This window comes from Pan paniscus, chromosome 1 (genome assembly GCF_029289425.2).
Source record: "Pan paniscus chromosome 1, NHGRI_mPanPan1-v2.0_pri, whole genome shotgun sequence".
Lineage (NCBI taxonomy): Eukaryota > Metazoa > Chordata > Mammalia > Primates > Hominidae > Pan > Pan paniscus.
The window spans coordinates 211655936-211677331 of record NC_073249.2 but is presented as its reverse complement, the minus strand read 5'-3'; the positions used below and the strand labels follow the sequence as shown (position 1 = coordinate 211677331).

The window sequence follows — 21396 nt, the reverse complement described above, 5'->3', positions numbered from 1 at the left end:
ACACTTTGCAGTTTTTGAACGATGGTACAGACAGACCCCCCACAGCAAAGCGCAAGGAACCAAGGGGAACTGACTTTGAAGAATGATTTGCAAGATAACTGAATGCTCCAAACCAGCATGAAAGAGTCGACATGAGACGAAGCTCCATGTTTTCTCATTTTCTGCCATGGGAAAAGGCAAGGATGGCTGCAGAAAGCCTCAGTTACCAGTTATTCTCTCCATGGTTTGAAATTATTTTTATGAGTCTCTGTGTGTAGGTCTGAATATAAAAATCTGTACTTTCTAAGCTTATATGGTCAGGTTACTAATGGGCTGTGGAGTCTCTAGTGGGCCCTCTGCTCTCTGTCATCCATCACCCTACGCAACAGCTTGGCTATTTCCTGCACTCTTTACTCTCTTGTTCTTGCTCTTTCTCTGGCTCTCTTTCATGCCATAGAGGCTGAGGAAGCCTCTGCACCTCTCCTGGCCGGGGCTGGGGCCTGAAGCCAGCATTCATTTCATGTTGGAATGCAAGGGCAGCAGGAGAAACATCACACAGGTCTCTGAGGATGGAGCACAGGGTTAGGCTCTCCCCAGGCAAGAACAGCCCAGAGAAGGTGGCTGGGAAGGAATGAGATTTTATGGGGGCAGAAGTTCTGCAGGAACGAAGCCTAGTGCCCAATGTCAGCAGGTAATGTGGGTGGCAGGCCTGAGCTGCCTCCTCTGGGCTTATGCCCCCTTCCCTCCCTGCCCTGGGCACTGCCTGAACCTTTGGACAGACAAGAGTGCAGGCTGCTCAGAAGTGAGAGAAAGCAGTTGTGAGTAAGTGGCATCTTGTGATTGTGACGGCTGTCACCTGTAGTTCCCCAGGGGAAATACCTTCCTTGTCACATTCATCTAGATTCAAATCCTGCCAGATTTTCTAGCTGTGTGACCTTAGGCAGATTTCTCCCTGTCTCTGAGCCTTATTTCCTACAATATGGGCTTCGTAGTCACCAAGAGTTCAATAAAAGGTTAACTGTAGGCACTGCCAAGAAGCACAAGTAATCTAGAAACATCTATTTTTTTTTTCAGGGACAGTATTTTTAATGCCCCATCACTGTTTAATTGCAATGTACAACTCTCTTACTCAGCCCAGGAAATTATATCATAAAACCCTAAGTTATTGGGTATTTGATTTTCTGTTTTTGAAATGAAAATGGATGATACAGAATTGGGTTTCAAGAATTTTGCACACCCTTGAGATAACAGTGGCATCCTGAGGGAGAGAGGATCCAATTAAGATTTGGCAACTTCGGCTCCACTGATTCTGAGTGTCAGCTTTGCTCTCAGTTTAGGATTTTTTGTTTTTCATTGAGATATCAGCTAACAGCAACAGATGATCTCTCAAAGCCTGGTGAGGGGCATGGGCTGTTCCAGCTCATGGCCAGCCTGGGTTTCACTGGGGTCTGTCTGATAGCAAGTTTGTGTCCTGGGTTCATGTTAATGACAAGAGTTTGACCAAAGACAAGCATGGAGGGGTGGTGGTAGGGATGGAGGTGGTGTTCAGGCCTGGGCAGGGGACTAGAGAAGCCGACATCCTGGGGCGAGGACAGGTCAGCCCAGCAGTCCTCAGAGGACAGGAGGCCAGGCTTCAGAAGGGTGGCAGGGGCTTCCCCCTGCATATTTATTCATTCAGACATTGTTCTAGGGACTGGTGGCACAGCAGCGAACAAAACAGGAAAAAAGAAATCCCTGCTTTCATGGAGTTTAGATTCTACCAGGGGTCAGGGAGGGAGACACAATAAATAACATAAATAAATAAAAGAAATAGTATGTGAGTTGATGATAAGTGATGTATTAGTCCATTTGTGTTGCTATCAAGTAATACCTGAGACTGGGTCATTTATCCAGAAAAGAGGTTTATTTGGCTCACAGTTCTGCAGGTTGTACAAGAAGCATGGTGCCAGCATCTGCCTCTGGTGAGGGTCTCAGTCTGCTTCCACTCCTGGCAGAAAGTAGCACCTGCATGTGCAGAGATCACATGACGAGAGAGGAAGTGAGAGTGAGCGAGGGGGAGGTGCCAGGCTCTTTCTAACAATCAGCTCTTTAGGAAACTGATAGAGTGAGAACTCATGCACCCTACAAGAACAGCACCAAGCCATCCATGAGGGATTCGCCCGCATGATCCAAGCACCTCCCACCAGGCCCCACCTCCAACACTGAGGAGCAAATTTCAACATGAGATTTGGAGGGGTCAAATATTCTAACTATAGCAAGTGGCAAAAAGAAGGGAAGAGGGATAGAGTGTTGAGGTTTTTATTTTGTTTGGATGTGCTTTTGTTGTTCTTTTTATTTGCTTTTGTTGTTCTTATTTTTATTTGCTTTTGTTGTTCTTGTTTTTATTTGCTCTTTTTTTGTTGTTTATTAGATTTCATGGTGGTTGTTTTATTTTTTCAAAAAACCAATTTTAGAAAAGATGATATGTGAGTAAAAAGCTAAAGTAAAGAAGGCAAAGGAGACTCTTGAGGGGAAGTGCATTCCAGGCAGAGGAACGGGCAAGAGCAAAGGCTCTGAGGCAGAAACGTGTGGGAAGCTGGGCTTGACCCTCTCTGTTCCTGTGAAGCCATCACTTGGGTCCCAGCCCTTGTGGTCCCTCCTAGCATTTTACGCCTAGAATCTTTCTGGTTGTAGGAAACTGATCCAGGCAGAACCTTCCAGACTGAGGGCCTGGAAGAGATTTGTAGGGACAGGCTCCGGGAGAGGCCTCTGCAGTTCAGCTGCATAAATCAGGGTTTTGTCAAGCTTGTTGCAAATGCACATTCCTGGATTATGTCCCAGGCCTGCTAAATCAGAATCTCTGGGGTCTGTGCCCAGAAGTCCGCATTTCTAAAAGCCTCCAGGCACGTTTGAGCATCTTCACTGTATATTCCACCACAAATCGATGTCCATGATTTCTCTCTCAGATCCTCTTCCTATTGACTAGGTGTATTAGTCTGTTCTCACACTGCTATAAAGCAATTCCTTGAGACTGAATAATTGACAAAGAAAAGAAGTTTAATTGACTCACAGTTCTGCACTGCTAGGGAGGCCTCAGGAAACTTACAGTTATGGCGGAAGGCCAAGGGGAAGCAAGGAAGCATGTTGTAACATGGTGTAGCAGGAGAGAGAGAGAGCAAAGGGGGAAGTGCCACACTTTTAAACCATCAGATCTCAAGAGAACTCACTTGCTATCATGAGAAAAGCAAGCGGGAAGTCTGCCCCCATGATTCAATCACCTCCCACCAGGCCCCTCTTCCAACACGTGGGGAGTGCAATTCGAGATGAGATTTGGATGGAGACACACAGCCAAACCGTATCACTAGGGTAGAGTGTGCCATAGTTCATCTCTCTTAGAAAAACGTTTAGAGTTTTTCTTGAGGTGTCTGGTCAGCCATTTCGTGCCAGTGAAAGGAATCACTCTCCAGGTAGAGTCAGCAGGTTGCTCTGCCCTCAAGTAGAAGTGGGAGGTGGCGGGAGACAGGATTTGCACATCTTCTCAACACACTCCATCCCGCGAGTCCTGTGCCGGCTGACAAGCGGTTTCTTAAGGACAGTAACTGTTCCAGGTGTATTCTGGGATCAGCGTGTGACACTCATAGGACTCAAAAAGATGTTTGCAGAGATAGAGAAAGGGCAAAAGAATGAATAAATGTCACTCTTAACAGGGAGGAGCAGAGGCAGCAGGATTGTGAGTTTGGAAATATTTTTTCCCCAGCACATGGAAGAAATCCTCATTCTTTCAAAATTGTTCACTCCACCCCATCCCTTTCCCAATCCCCACCCCACTCCCAGAGATCCCCTCTTCTTACTCTTTCTATTTTCTGGCCTGTAACGGAAAGGACTAGAGATTTGGGTAGGGCAGGGGGCATACTAACCTCCAAGGGTCTCATGAGTTCAGCTCCATCAATCTCCTACCTCTCCCTATCGCCCCCGACCCTCCCTCAACGCATCCAGCTTACAGTGAGGGGTAATGGAAAGGATTCTTGAATCAAATCTCCTCCCTGCTCCTTCCTCGCTGTAAAACCCTGGGCCATTTCTGTGACCTCTGAGCCTCCGCTTTCCCATCTGTGAAATGGGGCAGGCTCGTGGGGCCTGGAACATTCAGCAGGCGGTAACCCGGTGGGCGTTCCCTGCACGGTGCCACGCCCCCTCTGCTGCGCAGGCCACGCCCTCACCTGTTAAGCTGGGCCCCGCGGCGCCTGGCGGCGTTGCCATGGCAACGCGCGTACACAGGCCGGCCGGGCGCGCGGGGTGCCGGGTGCGGGCTGGAGACTCCGCGGGAGCGCGGCCGGGAGGCCTCGCCCCGGAGCTGGCCCGACGCCTCCCGAGCTGGCAGGGCTCTCGGCGGAGGTCGGAGCGTGGGCTTCCTCCTCCCGCCAGGTGAGTGCGGCGCGGGAAGGGGTGGCGGGCCGAGACCGGGGACCGGAAGGGGCGGCCCCGCGAGGACTAGCCCTGGCAGGAGGAGGGGTGGCACCCCGGCCCCATCCTCCCGGATCCAGGCTCCGGTCCCCAGGAGCACCCCAGTAGCTGCCCCAACACCAGCCCCTCCTTTCCAGGTGCAGGCCCCACCCCGCCCGCGGAGGAAGCCCCCGGGAGCCTTAGACCCTTCCTTGGCACCAGCCATGCCACTCTGGGAAGTCCTGGGGGGTACAGCTGGGATTAGGAGGGGCATCCCTGCTGCCCCTGACTTACGAACGACACCCACCCGTTCAGAGAGACTCCCCCCTTGCCTAACCTCTCCCTTCCCAAATACAACACTGAGGAATTTCTAGGGCTCCCAGGCCACTTAAGATCTGGTAACCCCTCAATAGAAATTTTGCTTCTCTATCTCACTTGTGACCCATAAGCAGGGAGTGCAGATGCCTGAAGCTCTTTTGCTCTTTTCCATGGTCGGTGCCCTATGTCTTAGAACTAATTTACAGAGTTTAACGCATCTAATCACTTTCTACAGTGTTTTCAGGTGGGAAAGTGACTGCACAGGGCAAGATTAAAGTGGGGAAATAGGGCCCAACCCATTCAGCTAAAGAAATAGACTTTTTTTTTTTTTTTCAGAATGTCATCTAGGATATATACTGAAGGGGAAAATGAAAGGTAGTTACTGTCAGAGGTTCTTAGGCTACCCTGACGTGCTTTTAAGCATTATTTTGTACTTTCATTCATTCATGATTTACTGAGCACCACTATGTGTCAGGCATGGCAGCGCTGGGGGCCAGAGGGGAGTAATGAACAGACTGTGAGGAAATGCAAAGGGTCTGAGATTTTTACACTACTTGCAAGCTAAGTTAGCCTGCCACTGCTTAATGATGCTAGCAGAAGACCAGAGACTCCAGGACCAGAGACAAAGGATGTTATTACTCACAGCACAGCAGGCACTGTGAGCTTCATGTTTGCCTTGGTTCCCCTTGCCCTGCAAGTACCCCAGGGTGATGCAGGACAGCTCAGGTGGATGCTGTGCACACTGCGAGTCTGTGTCCCAGCTAAGGAACCCCAAGTTTGGGAAACTCCAGTCTTTTAAAAGGGGCTGCTAGCCAGTGCCCAACCTTTGCCCTGGAAGGAGATGACTTTTTTTTTTTTTTAATTGAGACAGAGTCTTGCTCTGTCTCCCAAGCTAGAGTGCAGTGGCACAACCTCAGCTCACTGCAACCTCTGCTGCACGGTTTCAAGTGATTCTCCTGCCTTAGACTTCCGATTAGCTGGGACTACAGGTGCATGCCACCATGCCCGGCTAATTTTTTTGTGTTTTTAGTAGAGACAGGTTTTCGCCATGTTGGCCAGGCTGGTCTCAAACTCCTGACCTCAGGTGATCCGTCCACCTGGGCCTCCCAAAGTGCTGGGATTACAGGCATGAGCCACCGTGCCCAGCCAGAGATGACATTTTTATCATAAATCTGCACTCTGCCCTGGATAGGGACACTATCCCTATCCTCTCAGGATATTTGCCCTACAGATGTCATTGGAAGATTGTCTGGAACAAAATCTGTCAGTGTCTTTGCTCTGAAGATGGGTACAAACACAGGAAACCCATGGAGAATTGAGTTTAACAAAAACAACACAGTTTGGGCTCTCTTGGAACGTATCTCAGTGAAAGGGAAACAGTAAACACATAGCTAAGTAAAGAACAAGAAAATGACAGAGAATGATAAGCTCAAGGAAGGAGCCACAGCAGTGACACATGCTAGCTAGACAACAAAGTGACTGGTGACGCCTTTAGCTGGGGTGGTCAGGTAGCTACCGCAAGGCACCAGCTGTGGAAACATCGGGGGGAAGAGCTAAAAAAAAAAAAAAAAAAAAAGCCAGTCATTCAGATTTGGGGTTTTACTCTGGAGCATTTCCTGTGGCTTTCCCACAAAAGAGACATTTCTCGAAAGTTGACTTTAGATTACTTTTACTTTAGTTTGGATGTGGTGCTTGATGATGTAGTCCTCTGCAATTGAAGATTAATAACTCAGGCAATTTGAGGGCAACAGGGCATGGTTCTTTTGGAAAAAGAAGTGTCTTTTTATCCCTATTAAAGACAGCAGACTTAAAAATAAAATTCTCATTATATGAAAGTATTAATATTTCTGAGGATTTCTCATAGGCTTCGGAATTTACAAACATAAACTATCTGGCTTGTTTTTATTTCTCTTACTCCCAAGGGTCTTTTCTTTTTTTGCAGAGGATAGAATTCTGGTGTTAAGGGCTATCTGTTATTTCATGTCCTAAGTGTCAACAAAACAGTGACAACCTCAGTATCCCAAGTGACAACCTCTCCCTCCCCCCACTCAGTCACTCTCTGCTCCCCCATCCCATCCCCTCCCCACCCAGCAGTGATGGAGGTGTGAAAAGTTGAGCTGCCTGAGGATTATATAGTGGTGACATGCAATGGCAATCTCCCTGCCCAAATGCTGGGGGACCTTAACCTCTCTGCGTCTCAGTCTCCTTTTCTGTAAAGTAGGGACAATAATGACGACCACCTTGCAGGGTTTCTCTGAGGATGAAAAGAGTATATTCAAGGAAAAGTGCCTGGCACTTACTAAGGACTCCATAAATGATGATAGAGATGATGATGAAAAGCAGAGCCAGCGCCGAGAGTCCGTACCACCACAACTAGTTGATTTTTGTTTTTATCCATAGTCCAATAATTTGTCATTTCACTGACTTTTCAATTGAAAGGAAAAGAGAGAGACTGTTGTTGTTCTTTGACAAGGAATTGAGGTGGAGGATATCACATTGCATCTTTAGACGTAATCTCAAATCGGATTCAAGCATCGAGATGAATTACTGTCAACATTTTAGAACTTTCTGAAGTCACTGAAGTGTTTGTCTTAAAAGATGTGTATAGAACTTATTTCGAAATGCACCACAATATAAAATGGATGGACACACGGATAGATGGAAAGATGTGTGATAAAGCAAATATGGCAAAATGCCGATGGTAGAATCTAGTGGTGGGTACATAGGAGCTCATTATCTGCTTCTTTCAGCCTCTCTGTATGTTTGACATTTTTATAGTAAAATGCTGGGGGGAATACTGTGCAGCGTCCTGATTACATGGCTGAGCTATAATCTTGATATTTCGCCTTTAGAAGTAATCTTTTTTCCCCTAACTAAATAAATGAAGAAATGCACTGATTTAAAAAGAAAAACATCATCTAATGCCTGCCTCTCCAATGATAACTCTTTAAGAAACTCCAAAAGCAGACATGGTGGTGTGCCTGTATTCCTAGCTACTCTGGAGGCTGAGGCAGGAGGATCAGTTGAGCCCAAGAGTTCAAGACTGCAGTGAGCTATGATTGTGCCACTGAACTGAGCCTGGGCAAAGGGCAAGACCTCATCTCTAAATATGAATGAAGGAATAAAATAAGCTCTATAGAAGTTTAGGGTTCCTTGGATCAGAGTTTGAGAAGCCCAGGTTAACAACACTAATAAGAGTAGTACAAATGAGTGTTCAGTGTGTGCCAGGCACCATTCTAGATACCTCACATGTATTATTGCATTTAACCCATTTTAGGCTGGGTGTGGTGGCTCCTGTCTGTAATCCCAGCACTTTGGGAGGCCAAGGCAGGAGGATTACTTGAGCTCAAGAGTTTGAGACTAGCCTGGGCAACATGGCAATACCCCGTCTCTTTAGCCAGGTGTGGTGGTGCACACCTGTAATCCCAGCTACTGGGGAGGCTGAGGCAGGAGGATTGCTTGAGCCCAGGAGATCGAGACCTCAGTGAGCCAAGATTGCTCACTGCCCTGCAGCCTGGATGACAAAGTGAGACCCTGTCTCAAAAAAAAAACAAAAAACAAAAAAACACACCCATTTTATAGATGAGGAAACTGAGTCACAGAGAGAGAATAAGTAACTCACCCAAGGTCACAGAGCTAGTAAAGGATGGGTTAGGAACACAGAACTTGAGTACTTGGTAAGTCAGATCACTAAGCTTATACTAAGCTTGATGGGAGGTGGAGAGCAATCATCACTGGAACTCAGATTTGTTGTCAGGTTGTTTTAGCTTTTGTTTGTGTCCTGAGTTACTTAAGAAATGCCCTCTGATTATTAGAACCAGGCTTTTCTATGCTAGATATCATGGTTAGAAGAGATGGTCTTAAAAACCTGCAGAATTGTCCTTGTCATCATTGTTGACTCATCTATCTAATCCCCCCTCTTCTGATTTCTCACTTTGGACATGGCTCTGTGGTTATTTCATTCATTCTAAGTATGATGTTGTTGAATAATTAGAGAACTACATTTTCTAACAAAATTCTTTCTGAAAACCTTATGTAGGGAAAACAGAGAGGATGAAGGCCTATCTAAAGAGTGCAGAAGGCTTTTTTGTCCTAAATAAAAGTACCACAATTGGAAGGCATGAAAATTCAGACCTTGTTTTACAGGTAAGAAGTCTTCCCACCTGTTCCCATCCCCTCCCTGACCCCTTCCTTCTCCCTCTCTAACAGTCCTTAGTATTATGTGGACTCCAGTCTCTCGTACACCACAACCTGGGCAAGCAGCCATACCTTTCCTTGGTGTGCTACCAATAGCCAGTTGCCAAGGGTACCCCATTTCCCTGGCATAAGGAGTGAAGCTGAGTGCTGTGCAGAGCGTGATGCACTCCCATCCTTTGCTGAACGCATCTGTCACTGTCCCACCCATTGCAGAACAGATGAGCCCCAAAGTAGGGCTTATCCCGAGAGGGTTCTTGGCTTTGCACAGGAAAGAATTCAAGGGCAAGCCAGGAGTAGAAGGAAACAGCCTTATCGAAGCAGCAGTGTTACAGCTGTGTGGCTGCTCCTACAGAGCCCGGCCACCCTGTAGACAGAGAGCAGCAACTCAGGGCAGTTTTGCAGTCATATTTATACTCACTTTTAACTGCATGCAGATTAAGGGCTGGTTTATACAGGGAAGGGATAATAACTTTGGGATCATTGGATGCTATGGAAAGGGGAGATAATGCCCAGGTGTTGCCGTGGCAACAGTACGTTGACATGGCACGCTGGTGGGCAGGTCTGATTGAAAGTTGCTTTCACCCTGTCCCTATTTTAGCTAGTCCTCAGTCTGGTCTGGTGTCTGAGCCCCACCTCTGGAGTCGAGTGCCACCTCCTACCTCACACCTGTGGTCATCTCCCCAGCAGCCTGATGTGTGGTTCAGAAGGTGGGCACAGAGCTGGTGCTTTGGCCTTTGCCTGCTCTGGGCTAGACCTCTCTTCCTTTCAAGACCCCATGGGACTGCCGTGGGCCCCTCAGAGGCCAGGGAGGCCGCGGAGCTCCAAGCCCCGGGCTTAGCCTGGGCATTCTTTCATTTCATTCTCTGAATTAGCTGTGGTTTGGTCCAAAGCCTCAGCTCATTGACAACCAAGGAAGTTGAAAGAAGGAGAATAATAATAAAAACAGTGGATTTGAGCCTTTTTAAACATGGAAGGGGGTTAAAATATTGAAGTGGAAAGAGAAAGAATGCCGTGGAATCTCTTTATAACTGTGAGAAGCAGATCTCTTTCAGACCTCGCTCAATAGACTTTTTTAACCCTTCATTTTGAAATTAGAGATTCACAAGAAGTTCCAAAAATAGTAGGTAGAGATCACACCTACCTTCCACCCAGTTTCCTCCAGTGGTTACATACTATGTGTGACTATAACAATATCAAAACCAGGAAATTGACATAAGTGCTGTGTGTATGTGTGTGTGTGTGTGTGTGTGTGTGTGTGTGTGTGTCAGAGAAAGAGAGAAGACAATGTGGGTAGTTCTGTATCATTTTATAGATCACATGTGTATTAATAGATTTGTGTGTAGCAATCAAAAAATTGTCTTACCTCTTCTGCTTCCTTTCCCTTTCCATATAAATTTTAGAATAAGTCTGTCTATATCTATGAAATATCTTGCTGAGATTTTGATAGAAATTGTGTTTAAATCTATACGTCAATGTGGAAAGAATTTATATATTTAATATGTGGTTTTTCAATCCATGAAAATGGTATGTTTCTGTGTTGATTTAGGTCTTCTTTGGTTTCTTTCATGAATACTTTGTAGCTTTCAGCATACAAATCCTGTGCATGTTTTGCTGGATTTATACTTAAGTACTTAATTTCTCCTTTTTTGTTTGTGATGGTAAATGGTATTATACTTTAAATTTCAGTGGCCACCTGTTCATTGCCAGTATATAGAAACATAATTGATTTTTGTATGCTTATATGGTGTCTTGCAACCTTAACTGAACTTTCTAGAAGTTTTTTTGTCACCTGCTTAGGATGTTACCATGTCATCTGCAAATTAAAAGTTTTATTTTTACTTATTTGATCTGTACACTTTTAATTTTATTTTCTTGAGATATTGCATTGGCTGGGACTTCCAGTAGTCTGTTGCATAAGAGTGGTGAGAGCAGTATAAATCTTTATATTTGCCTTGTTCCTGGTTTTAAGGGAAAAGCATTCTGTCTTTCATCATTAAATATTATATTAACTGTAGGGTTTTTTATAGATGTTCTTTATCAAATGGAGAACATTCCCCCTGCATTTCTAGTTTTCTAAGAGTTATAAACGCAATCGATTTTAAAATAACTCAATATACCTTCCTTTGAGATACTCATCCGTGACATGGTCTCCCTATAAGGACACAGAAAACTGTTCAGTGTACAAAGTGGAAAAATCAAATAAAAAGAATCGTAGTTTCTTCTGTATCATAACAAGGGGTAGATTTAAGGTAGTTTTACTTTCTGGGTGGCCAAGGTAGAGACAGTGATCTCTGTTTTGAACTGGACTATGGTATTAGAAAACTGTAGTAATTTTTAAAAGCACAGGCTTTGGAGGTAGACCTGGATTTGAATCTCTTAGACCGTTTTCTGGCTGTGTGACTTCAAGCAAACTACTTAATCATACTGAGCTCATTTTCTCCATTTGTAAACCACTTATTTCACAGGGCTGTAGGGATTAAATGAGAAAATGCATATAAAGTACCTGGCATATGGTACTAAGTAAATGACGCCACAATCATTATTATGGTCACATAAAGTGGAGACTGAGAATTTTTGTTCACAGGGTTAAGGTGGGTATCCACTGATACTAACAAGCTATTTGGAAACAGGAACTAATGAGGACAATTATTATATATATAGACAGAAATTGAGCAGCATTGATTGTATAAAAATAATTGACTGCTTACTGCTGCTTGGCCTTAGTTTAAAAAGTAAGTCACCACTGTCAGCAACAGTTCCATTGATTTATGAAGGAATCAGTTGCATTTCCAGAAGCATGAGCTTACACTGGCTCCCGAGAGAACAGATGATACATGAATTGCCAAATGCTTTGTGAATAGACTTTTAATGGGCTTTTATATCTTCTCTTAGACAAATCCTCTTCCCAAAGCTTAAATGGATTTGGGAGAGATTTGCTTTAAGAAGGGATGTGGGGGACACAGGTCTGTTTTGAAGAACTGAAAGCTACAGGCGTGTCCATATTTTTCAGAAAATATTTTATAAGACAAGATAAGGTGAAAATTGCCCCTCTTTTGCCTTCACTGGGCCTTTCTGATTAACCTGAGAATCATGCTGGATCAGCTAGAAGCCACCCTGAGTAATAATTCAACAGTCAATTTATCATTTGTCTTATTTGTGCTGCTAGAAGTCATTCCACTAAATAAAGTTCAGGAATCTTAAAAAAAAAAAAAAAAAAAAAGTCAGCTGTGAAATTACCCAGCATTTACACCTAGCAAAGAAAGAAGATTGTTTTATTTACTTGGATAAATCCTAAAGAGTAGGGAGCTATGCTTGTAAAGATTTATTAATATATTCTTTTGCAAAGCTGCCTTTTTTTGCTTATTGATATTATAATATTCTGACATCATTCACATATTCTGATAATGGAAGGTAATTATGGGCCTATGTTTTTTAAAAAATTGGGAGAAAGCAAACTGTAAAGAAGAAAATAAAAATCACTTGTAATCATGTGACTCAGGGACAATCAATATTGATATTTGTAGGGTTTTGCCCTCCAGACTTTTTTTTTCTGTATCATGAAAGGAGTTAGGTTTCCCAATGGCAATAGAAAGCCTGTTTTAGCCAGCCTGGTTTTTGCCGTTATTATCACTCATTCATTCCACAGACATTGGCCTGGAGCCCCAGCACGGAGACAAGCCTGGGGACACTCACACATGGTCCCTGCAATCAGGAAGCTGCTAGGAGACAGACATAGGTCAGAGGATCTGCAGAGCCTGGATGGTTTCAAGCCTACATCAGGGCTCTAAAGGAAAGGAATATGGAGGATGAGAAGGACTTAACTAGACAAAGGGAGAAGGAACAGTGTGTGCAAAGGCCCTGGGGTAGAAGAGCATATGGAGAGCCTGATGGACTGAAAGAAAACCAGTGTGTAGAGGTCAGAGTGGGAAGGGGGAGAGCTAAGAGGCAGGCAGGACTCCTTCATGCCACCGTAAGGATTTTGATCTTGATCTGAAAAACAACGGGAAGATGCCACTGATGGATTTTCAGCAAGTGGAAGGCCTGCCTGTTGAAATGGGCTCCCTGGCTGCCTTGTGCAGAAACCAGGAGCTCCTTTCAGAATCTGCCCCTGCCCCCACCTGCATTGGACAGGGCTGGAATACCTCGGCCACCAGCCTCGCTCATTTCAGAGCTAAACCTTCTGGTTATAATCTGTATAATTTGATGTGGGTTTTGAACTGTAATGTTTATAGTTGGATGTGGCTGTTACTTGAACACTGATAAGAAAGGGATTAATTCTTCCAGAACGCAGCAATGTCACAAGCCAATGGTTGCTGGGTTTTTCATGTGCATGAGTGTGATTGTTAAACATGAATCCCAAGGCTTTCTGACACAGTGGGGTTAGGTGAGGTCAGGAATCTGTCCATTTCTCTGCTCTGCAGGTTCAGGTGAGGGTCCCCACAGAGATGCTTCCAGGACCGCACAGCCAGGCACGATGGCTCACGCCTGTAATTCCAGTACTTTGGGAGGCCGAGGCGGGCGGATCACTTGAGGTCAGGAGTTCGAGACCAGCCTGGCCATCATGGTGAAACCCCATCTCTACCAAAAATACAAAAATTAGCCGGGTGTGGTGGTGCACACCTTAATCCCAGCTACCTGGGAGGCTGAGGCAGGAGAATTGCTTGAACCTGGGGGATTGCAGTGAGCTGAGATTGTACCACTGCACTCCAGCCTGGGCCACAAAACGAGACTCTGTCAAAAAAAAAAGGGTGGAGAGCTGATCTCCTCCTTAGGACCTCACCCTGCCCTGCCCTACACCGAGGAGATTTCAGGATTCCCTTTACAACTGACTTGTAGGGCAGCCAGAGTCAATGCAGTGCCGTGGCTAGGAGGGCGAAGATCATGGAGAAAAGCAAAGGACAGAAACTGCAGGTGAAATGCTCATGCCTGCCCCTCTGCCCTTTGTGGACAGCATCCTTCTAGTTGACTCCTTTCTCTCTAGGGGAACTGTTCTCTATAGCATGTCAGCCCCTTCTCATATGGGATCAGAGGGTCAGGGCACAGGAGTGATCTAACACAACAGAACCATCCAACCCAATGAGTTGTATCCCTTTGCCTGGCACCTGCCATTTCTGGGCTGCCTATAAGAACTATAAGAGCCTGCATCAAAGTCTTTTTTATTATTATTAAACAATGCTGCACTGAATACCTTTTACCCATCATTTCACGGACGTGCGAGTCCATGTGCCACGTCAAAGGACATGTATGGCTGCAGCTCTGTTGGCATCGCCACACTTCTCCAGTGAAGGCTTATAGGGTCAGTTCCCCACCAACAGTGAGGGCACCCCCTCCCCTCCCGAGTGGAGCATGTGACCTACCTGACAAATTTCTGCTCATCCAAGAGGCGAAACACGGTATCTGTGACATTTTAATTCACATTTCCCATGCTATGCGTGAACCCCTCAAGTTTTGAGAGAGAAGGTGACAGGTGGACATGAACCTGGATAAAGATGCTCACCCCTCCCTGGTCCTGTGACGAAATCCACCAAAAGAAGCAGGCCTGGGGGATGTCCAGCCACCCGCTGTCCCATCAGGACGCGCCCGTTCACCTTCCTGCCTCAGCTGTGCTCGCACACTCAGCCCTGGCTCCTCACCAGGTGTCCTGCGCTCTGTGACGTGCCTCGTCTGATCTCGTCAGTCCTCGGGGAACTCTTCTTTCCCCTGATGTCACTGGTCAGTTCCCAACACAGCAATGCATGGGCCTACTTTCCCTTCAGCACGTGGAGGGCTTGCAAGATGAAGAAGTTCCAAGAAAAGGACTAGATCATCATCTCTCTTTTCAATAAATACACATAACGTAACATCTATCATCTTCGCCATTTTAAGTGTACAGTTCAGTGGCATTAACTGCATTCATGTTGTTTTTTTTTGGGAGGGGGGAGACAGAGTCTCACTCGCTCTGTCACCCAGGCTGGAGTGCGGTGGCACAATCTTGGCTCACTGCGGCCTCTGCCTCCCGGGTTTAAGTGATTCTTGTGCCGCAGCCTCCTGAGTAGCTGGGATTATGGGCATGAGCCACCACGCCTGGCTAATTTTTGTATTTCTAGTACAGACGGGGTTTCGCCACATTGGCCAGGCTGGTCTCGAACTCCCTACCTCAGGTGATCCACCCGCCTCAGCCTCCCAAAGTGCTGGGCTTACAGGTGCAAGCCACTGCACCTGGCCTCACTTTGTTACTCTGCCACCACTATCCATCCACAAGAATTCTCTTCATCTTGCAAAACTGAAACTCTGTACCTATTGAAGAAGAATTCCCCTTCCCCTCCCAGCCCCCCAGTCCCTGGCAGCCACCGTCTTTCTGACAAAGTACTTTCTGTCTCTGAATTTGCCTATAGCAGGTTCCTCATAGACTATACTATACGCTGAATCGTATAGTACCTGTCTTTTGTGACTGGCTTATTTCACTTGGCATAATGTTCTTAAGGTTCCTCTGTGGCAGCATGTGTCAGAGTTCCCTTCCTTTTGAAGGCTGAATAGTGGCTGCTGCATGTCTGTCCTACATTTTGTTGATCCATTCATCTGTCAATGGACACTTGGGTTGCTTCCAGCTTTTGGCTGCTGTGAATAATGCTGCTATAAACATGAGTGTCCAGATATCTCTGTCTCTCTCTTTTTTTTTTTTAATGGAGTCAGAGTCTCGCTCTGTTGCCCAGGCTGGAGTGCAGTGGCACAATCTCGGCTCACTGCCAACCTCTGCCACCCGGGTTCAAGTGATTCTCCTGCCTCAGCCTCCTGAGCAGCTGGGACTATAGGCATGTACCACCACACCCGGCTAATTTTTTTGTATTTTTAATAGAGACTGGGTTTTACCATGTTGGCCAGGCTGTTCTCAAACTCCTGACCTCAGGTGATCCGCCTGCCTCAGCCTCCTAAAGTGCTGGAATTACAGGTGTGAGCCACCACCAGATATCTCTTCAAGCCCCTGCTTTCAGTTCTTTCAGATCCATACCCACAAGAGAAGCAGAACCGCCAGATCAGATGACAGTTCTATTTTTAATTTTTTGAGGAACTGCCATACTGTTTTCCACAGTGGCTGCACAATTTTGCTTTCCCAGCAACAGTGCATAAGGGCTCCAGTCTCCCCACATCCTCACCAGCACTTGGTATTTTCTGGGGGTGGTTGTTGTTTTTACAGTAGCCATCCTAATGAGAGTGAGGTAGAAGATCATAATCTTTTGAGACACATTGCTGTCTCAGCTCAAGGTTCTTTTGACTAGCACAGATAATACAAACAGCCACACCCCCATGTATAGACTAGTTATGAGGCATCTCGTGTGGTTTTATATGTGTTCTATATATATGCCGTGTATGTGTTACAGAGCTGTATCCTCAAACAGCCCTATCAGGCGAGAACTACTATTATCATTATTATCCTCATGTAAAGATGTGGAAATGGGGCTCAGAAAGGTTAAATAACTTGCCCCAAATCACACATCTAGTCGGGGACGGTGGGGCTGAGTTTCAGACTTGGGGCTGTCTGATGCAACGCTTCTACTCAAAGATACTTCATTGTTTGGTTGTAAATTTGGCTTTAGGGAACATCTAAAAATCTAAATATCTGAAATTCCTTGTGAGTCAGTTAAGATAATCGGTAGTGGGAAATCCCACAGTTTGGACTCCTAGGTGAGGATTATCAGCAGAACAGCGAAAATCACTTTTCCTGTGATCCTCATTGATGCAACAAACTGAGGTGGCGCCCTCTAGTGTGGGATTGGGGTAAAGAGGAAATGTCGACCCAGGCTGCAGGTGTTTTCCTGGGAAGAGGTGTGCTGAGGGCTGCGTGGATGACCCACGAGGATCCTGTCTCGGGTGTCGGGGACAGCTCCTCAGAGCCGACCAAGCTGGAGCTGCCTCTTACAAGAGAAAGCCTGGTTTGCCAGGTATGACAGGCCAGAAAGGGCCCCCCTCTCCCTGCCAGGTGTAAGAAACAGCGCACACAAAGATCCGGAGGTGTTGCTTGAAGCACTTGGCGTGGCATGATGAGGGCTGGATGGCCCTGCCACCCACATGCAAAAAGACCACGTAAGCTAGGCTAAGCGTTTCATGTTTAACTTGCTGCAAAAATGGAACCCCCTCCTCAAAAGGCTTTGAGCTGGGGAGAAATTGATTGTCTTTGTTATTTTGAAGAGAACACTGACAAACGTAGGCAGAATGGGTGGACAAAGAACAGAAGGGCGGCTCTAGAACAGGGTGGTCAAGAGCATGAACTCGGTGCTAGGCCTCTTGCCTGTGATCCTGGCTCTGCCCTCTGAGTTGTAGGGTCCCAGGCAAGTTACCCAGCCATTCTCGGCTGCAACTTCTGTGTGTGTATGGTGGGGAACTGTGTTATGAGACTGAATTACCACGAAGTGCTTAGGACAGTGCCTGGCAGGTGGTTAATACTACAGTACATTTTGGTTATTGTATTCGTTTTCTATTTCTAACAATGAGTGTTTATTATCTCACAGTTCCTTAAGTCAGAAGTCTGGGCGGACTCAGCTGGTTCCTCTGCCCCAGGTCACTCAAGGCCAAAATCAAAGTGTTGGCCACCTGGGCTCTTGGCTGGAGGCTCCAGGGAATCGTCTGCTTCTAGCCCCACTCTGTTGGAAGAATTTAGCTCGATGCTGCTATAGAACCGAGGCCTCCGTATCCTCACTGGCCATCGGTTGGAGGCCAGCCTCAGCTTCAGAGGCCTCCCAATCCTGCATGGCTCAGGGCCCCTTTATCTTCAAAACCAGCAACAATGGTTCTAGTCTTTCTCATGCTTCAGATTTCTCTGACCTCCCCGTCTGACTCATCTCTCCAACTCCAGCCAGAGAAAGTTCTTTGTTTTTAAGGGCTCACGTGGTTAGATTAGCCCCCTCTGGATAATCCAGGTTAACCTCCCTGTTTCAAGATCAGTCATCGTTATCACTTCTGCACCATCCCTTTGCCATGTAAGGCAGCAGCACACTCACAGGTTCCAGGGATTAGGACATGGACACCTTTGTGGGACCATTCTGCCAATCACAGTTATTAACATCTCTTGCTTGGACTCTGGCCATAGAGAGGGAAGCGATAATATGGGATGTTGAGAGCTTTTCAGAGGAATCAGTAGGGTCACTGCCAGGGACAGTGGAGAAAGATGGTGGATGAGCCAAGAGGATGATGCTATCATTTGTGTTATTGTGGGTTTACTTTGTGCCAGGCACTGTTGTTTGCACTTTTGTGTGTATTAACTCGGTGAATCCTTTCAGCAACAATGCAAGTTAGGGATCTCCCTTCCCCCATTTTACAGATGAGGAAGTTGTGGCACAGACAGACTAAGGAGCCTGCCCAAGGTCACGTATGACGGGCACAGAGGGCTGGGATTCATGGTCAGGCTGTCTGGGACCGTGCAGGGACAAGAAGCTTCAGGAAAAGAGGACTTCCGGAACGGGGGTGTGGACACAAAGAAGACTAATCGCTGCTCTATCATGAGTGCCTAGCAAGTGGGCACACTTGCTGTCTCAGCTCAAGGTTCTTTCAAGCCGTCAGTGCACCGAGGGGAAATGTCACAGACTCCATTACACAGGACTCTCGGAACTCTCCTCTCCCTCTCTCAGGGTTGCAGTGATTGTGGGGAGCTCTCAGAGATACCGCCTGAAACAGCATCTTCTCGGGGACTTGCCTGCTTCTCAAGACTCTCCCAGAGAAGCTGGGCAAGGCTCTGATTGACAGGAGGGAAGCCGACAAACTTCCTCTTTCCCTCCGCTCCCAGACTCACAGTCTTACCAGAGCCCTGGCTATTTCCTCATATCCCTATTCCTTTGAAAACCCCAGCTTGTTCTGTTTCTGCATTACATCCCTTTCCTGAGGCAGTGACAGGGGTCACAGTGGGGGCGCAGGATGGCCAAGGACCAAAAGGTAAAAAGAAATATGATTTGATACACACAGGTGGCTGTCGTCCCAGACACTCGGGTGGCTGAGGCAGGAAGATCACTCGAGCCCAGGGGTTCAAGGATGTATTATGCTTTGATGGTGCCTGGAAATAGCTACTGCACTCCAGCCTGGGCAACATAGCAAGCCCCTGTGTTTTTAGCACACACGCACACACACACACACACACCAGTTAATTTCAAAAATGTTATCCCACCACACTGAAAATTTTGCCAAATAGTATCTTTTGTCAGTCCTTTGAGGTAGAGCTTATCACACTCATTTTTGCAGCATAGGAAGCAGCCTCAGAGAGGCAAAGAAACTTGTCCCAGGCTGCACAGCAGGAATGCAGCAGAGGTGGGACTTGAACTCAGAGCTTTCTAAGTGCAGAGCCCATCCTTCTTCGCATAATAGCGAACATTTTAACACCTGCTATTGGGCTAAAATACTCTTCTAAGTGCTTTTTATATATACTGTTTCATTTATTCTTCACCACAAACCCATAAGGGCCATTCTGCTATTATCTCTGTTTACAGATGAGGAAACTGAGGTCCCAAGGGAATAGATCACTTGCCCAGGGTCACCCCACTAGGAAGTAGGAGAGCTAGAAACGAGGTCTCACTATGTTTCCAGGCTGGCCTCTAACGCCTGGGCTCAAGTAATCCTCCTACCCCAGCCTCACAAAGTGCTGGGATTACAGGTGTGAGCCACAACATGTATTTTGTGACTGCTTTATTTCACCAGCATATGTTCTCAAGGTTCATCCACGTTGTGGCAGAATTTCCTTTCTTTTAAAAGCTAAATAACATCCATTGTTTGGATGGACCACGTTTTGTTTATCTTTTATCTGTCCATGGACACCTGGGTTGCTTTCACCTTTTGGCTACTGTGAATAATGTGAATAATGCTGCTAGGAACATGACTGTACAAATGTCTCTTTGAGACCCTGCTTTCAATTCTTTTGAATATATACCCAGAAGTGGCATTGCCGCATCATATGGTAATTCTATTATTACATTTTTGAGGAACTACAATATTGTTTCCACAGTGGCTGCACTATTTTACATTCCCAGCCACAGTGCACGAGGGTTTAACATCTCCACGTCCTCGCCAACACTTATTTTCTGTGTTTTTATAGTAGCCGTCCTAAAGGGTGCAAAGTGGTATCTCCTTGTGGTTTTGATTTGAATTTCTTAATGATTTGTGATCTTGAGCATTCTTCTCATATGCTTGTTGGCCATTTGTGTATCTTCTTTGGAGAAAGTCCATTCAAATCCTTTGCACATTTTTTAATAGGGTTATTTTTGTTTTGTTACTGTTGAGTTGTGGGGTTCTTTATATATCATGGAGATTAACCCTTTTTCAGATATGTGACTTATAAATATTTTCTTCCATTCCGTAGGTTGCCTTTTCGCTGTGTTGAGTGTATCCTTTGATATATAGAAGTTTTAATGTTAATGTATTCCAGTTTATCTATTTTTACTTTTGTTGCCTGTGTTCTTGGTGTCATTGCCAAGAAATAACTGTCAAATCTATTGTCCTGAAGCTTTTCTTCTATGTTTTCTTTTAAGGGTTTTATAGTGTTAGCTCTTATGTTTAGGTCTTTGATCCATTTTGAACTAATTTTTGTTTATGGTGTAAGTTAAGGGTCCAGTTTTATTCTTTTTTTTTTTTTTTTTTTTGTCTGAGACAGCGTCTCGCTCTGTCGCCCAGGCTGGAGTGCAGTGGCGCAATCTCGGCTCACTGCAAGCTCCGCCTCACGGGTTCATGCCATTCTCCTGCCTGAGCCTCCCGAGTAGCTGCGACTACAGGCACCTGCAACCATGCCCGACTAATTTTTTGTATTTTTAGTAGAGACGGGGTTTCATTGTGTTAGCCCAGATGGTCTTGATCTCCTGACCTCATGATCTGCCCGCCTCGGCCTCCCAAAGTGCTGGGATTACAGGCGTGAGCCACTGTGCCCAGCCTAGTTTCATTCTTTTACTAATACATGTGGATATCCAGTTTTCCCAGCATCACTTGTTGAAAAGACTGTCCTTTCCACCATTGAATGGTATTGACACCCTTGTCGAAAATCATTTGACCATATATGCAAAGGTTTATATGGGGGCTTTCTAATCTGTTTCACTGTCTATGTGTCTGGCATAAATGCTAAGCCCACAGTGTTTTGATTACCCTATCTTTTCAATAACTTTTGAAACCAGGAGGTATGACACTTCCAACTGTTCTTCTTTTTCAAGATTGTTTTGGCTCTTCAGGGTTCCTTTGAGAATCCATATAAATTTTAGAATAAAATTTTCTATTTCTGGGAAAAAAGAACACCATTGGAATTTTGATAAAGATTGCATTAAATCTGTAGGTTGCTTGGGTAGTATTGATGTTCTAAACAATATTAGGTCTTCCAATTCTTGAACATGAGTTGTCTTTCCATTTATTTGTATCTTCTTTAATTTCTTTCAGCAACATTGTGTAGTTTTCAATGTACAAGTCTTTTGCCTCCTTGGTTAAGTTTATTTCTAATATTTTCTTCTTTTTGATGCTATTGTAAATGGAATGGCTTTCTTATTT

The 21396-nt window shown here is 45.6% G+C and overlaps 1 protein-coding gene across 12 annotated transcripts in view; it reads left to right on the top strand.

The window, feature by feature from the left end:
- FHAD1 (forkhead associated phosphopeptide binding domain 1) overlaps positions 1-21396 on the top strand; it is a 164040-nt gene that overhangs the window by 6438 nt on the left and 136206 nt on the right. For 11 of the 12 annotated variants that reach the window (XM_055097980.2, XM_055097974.2, XM_055097977.2 and 8 more), the window contains exons 1-2: positions 929-4380; positions 8756-8862. In XM_055097980.2, coding sequence (XP_054953955.1) covers positions 8770-8862 — 93 coding nt within the window. In that variant the 5' untranslated portion in view covers positions 929-4380; positions 8756-8769. Of the gene's footprint in view, positions 1-928; positions 4381-8755; positions 8863-21396 lie in introns of those variants that run through there. The other variant, XM_055097955.2, reaches the window with a different exon arrangement.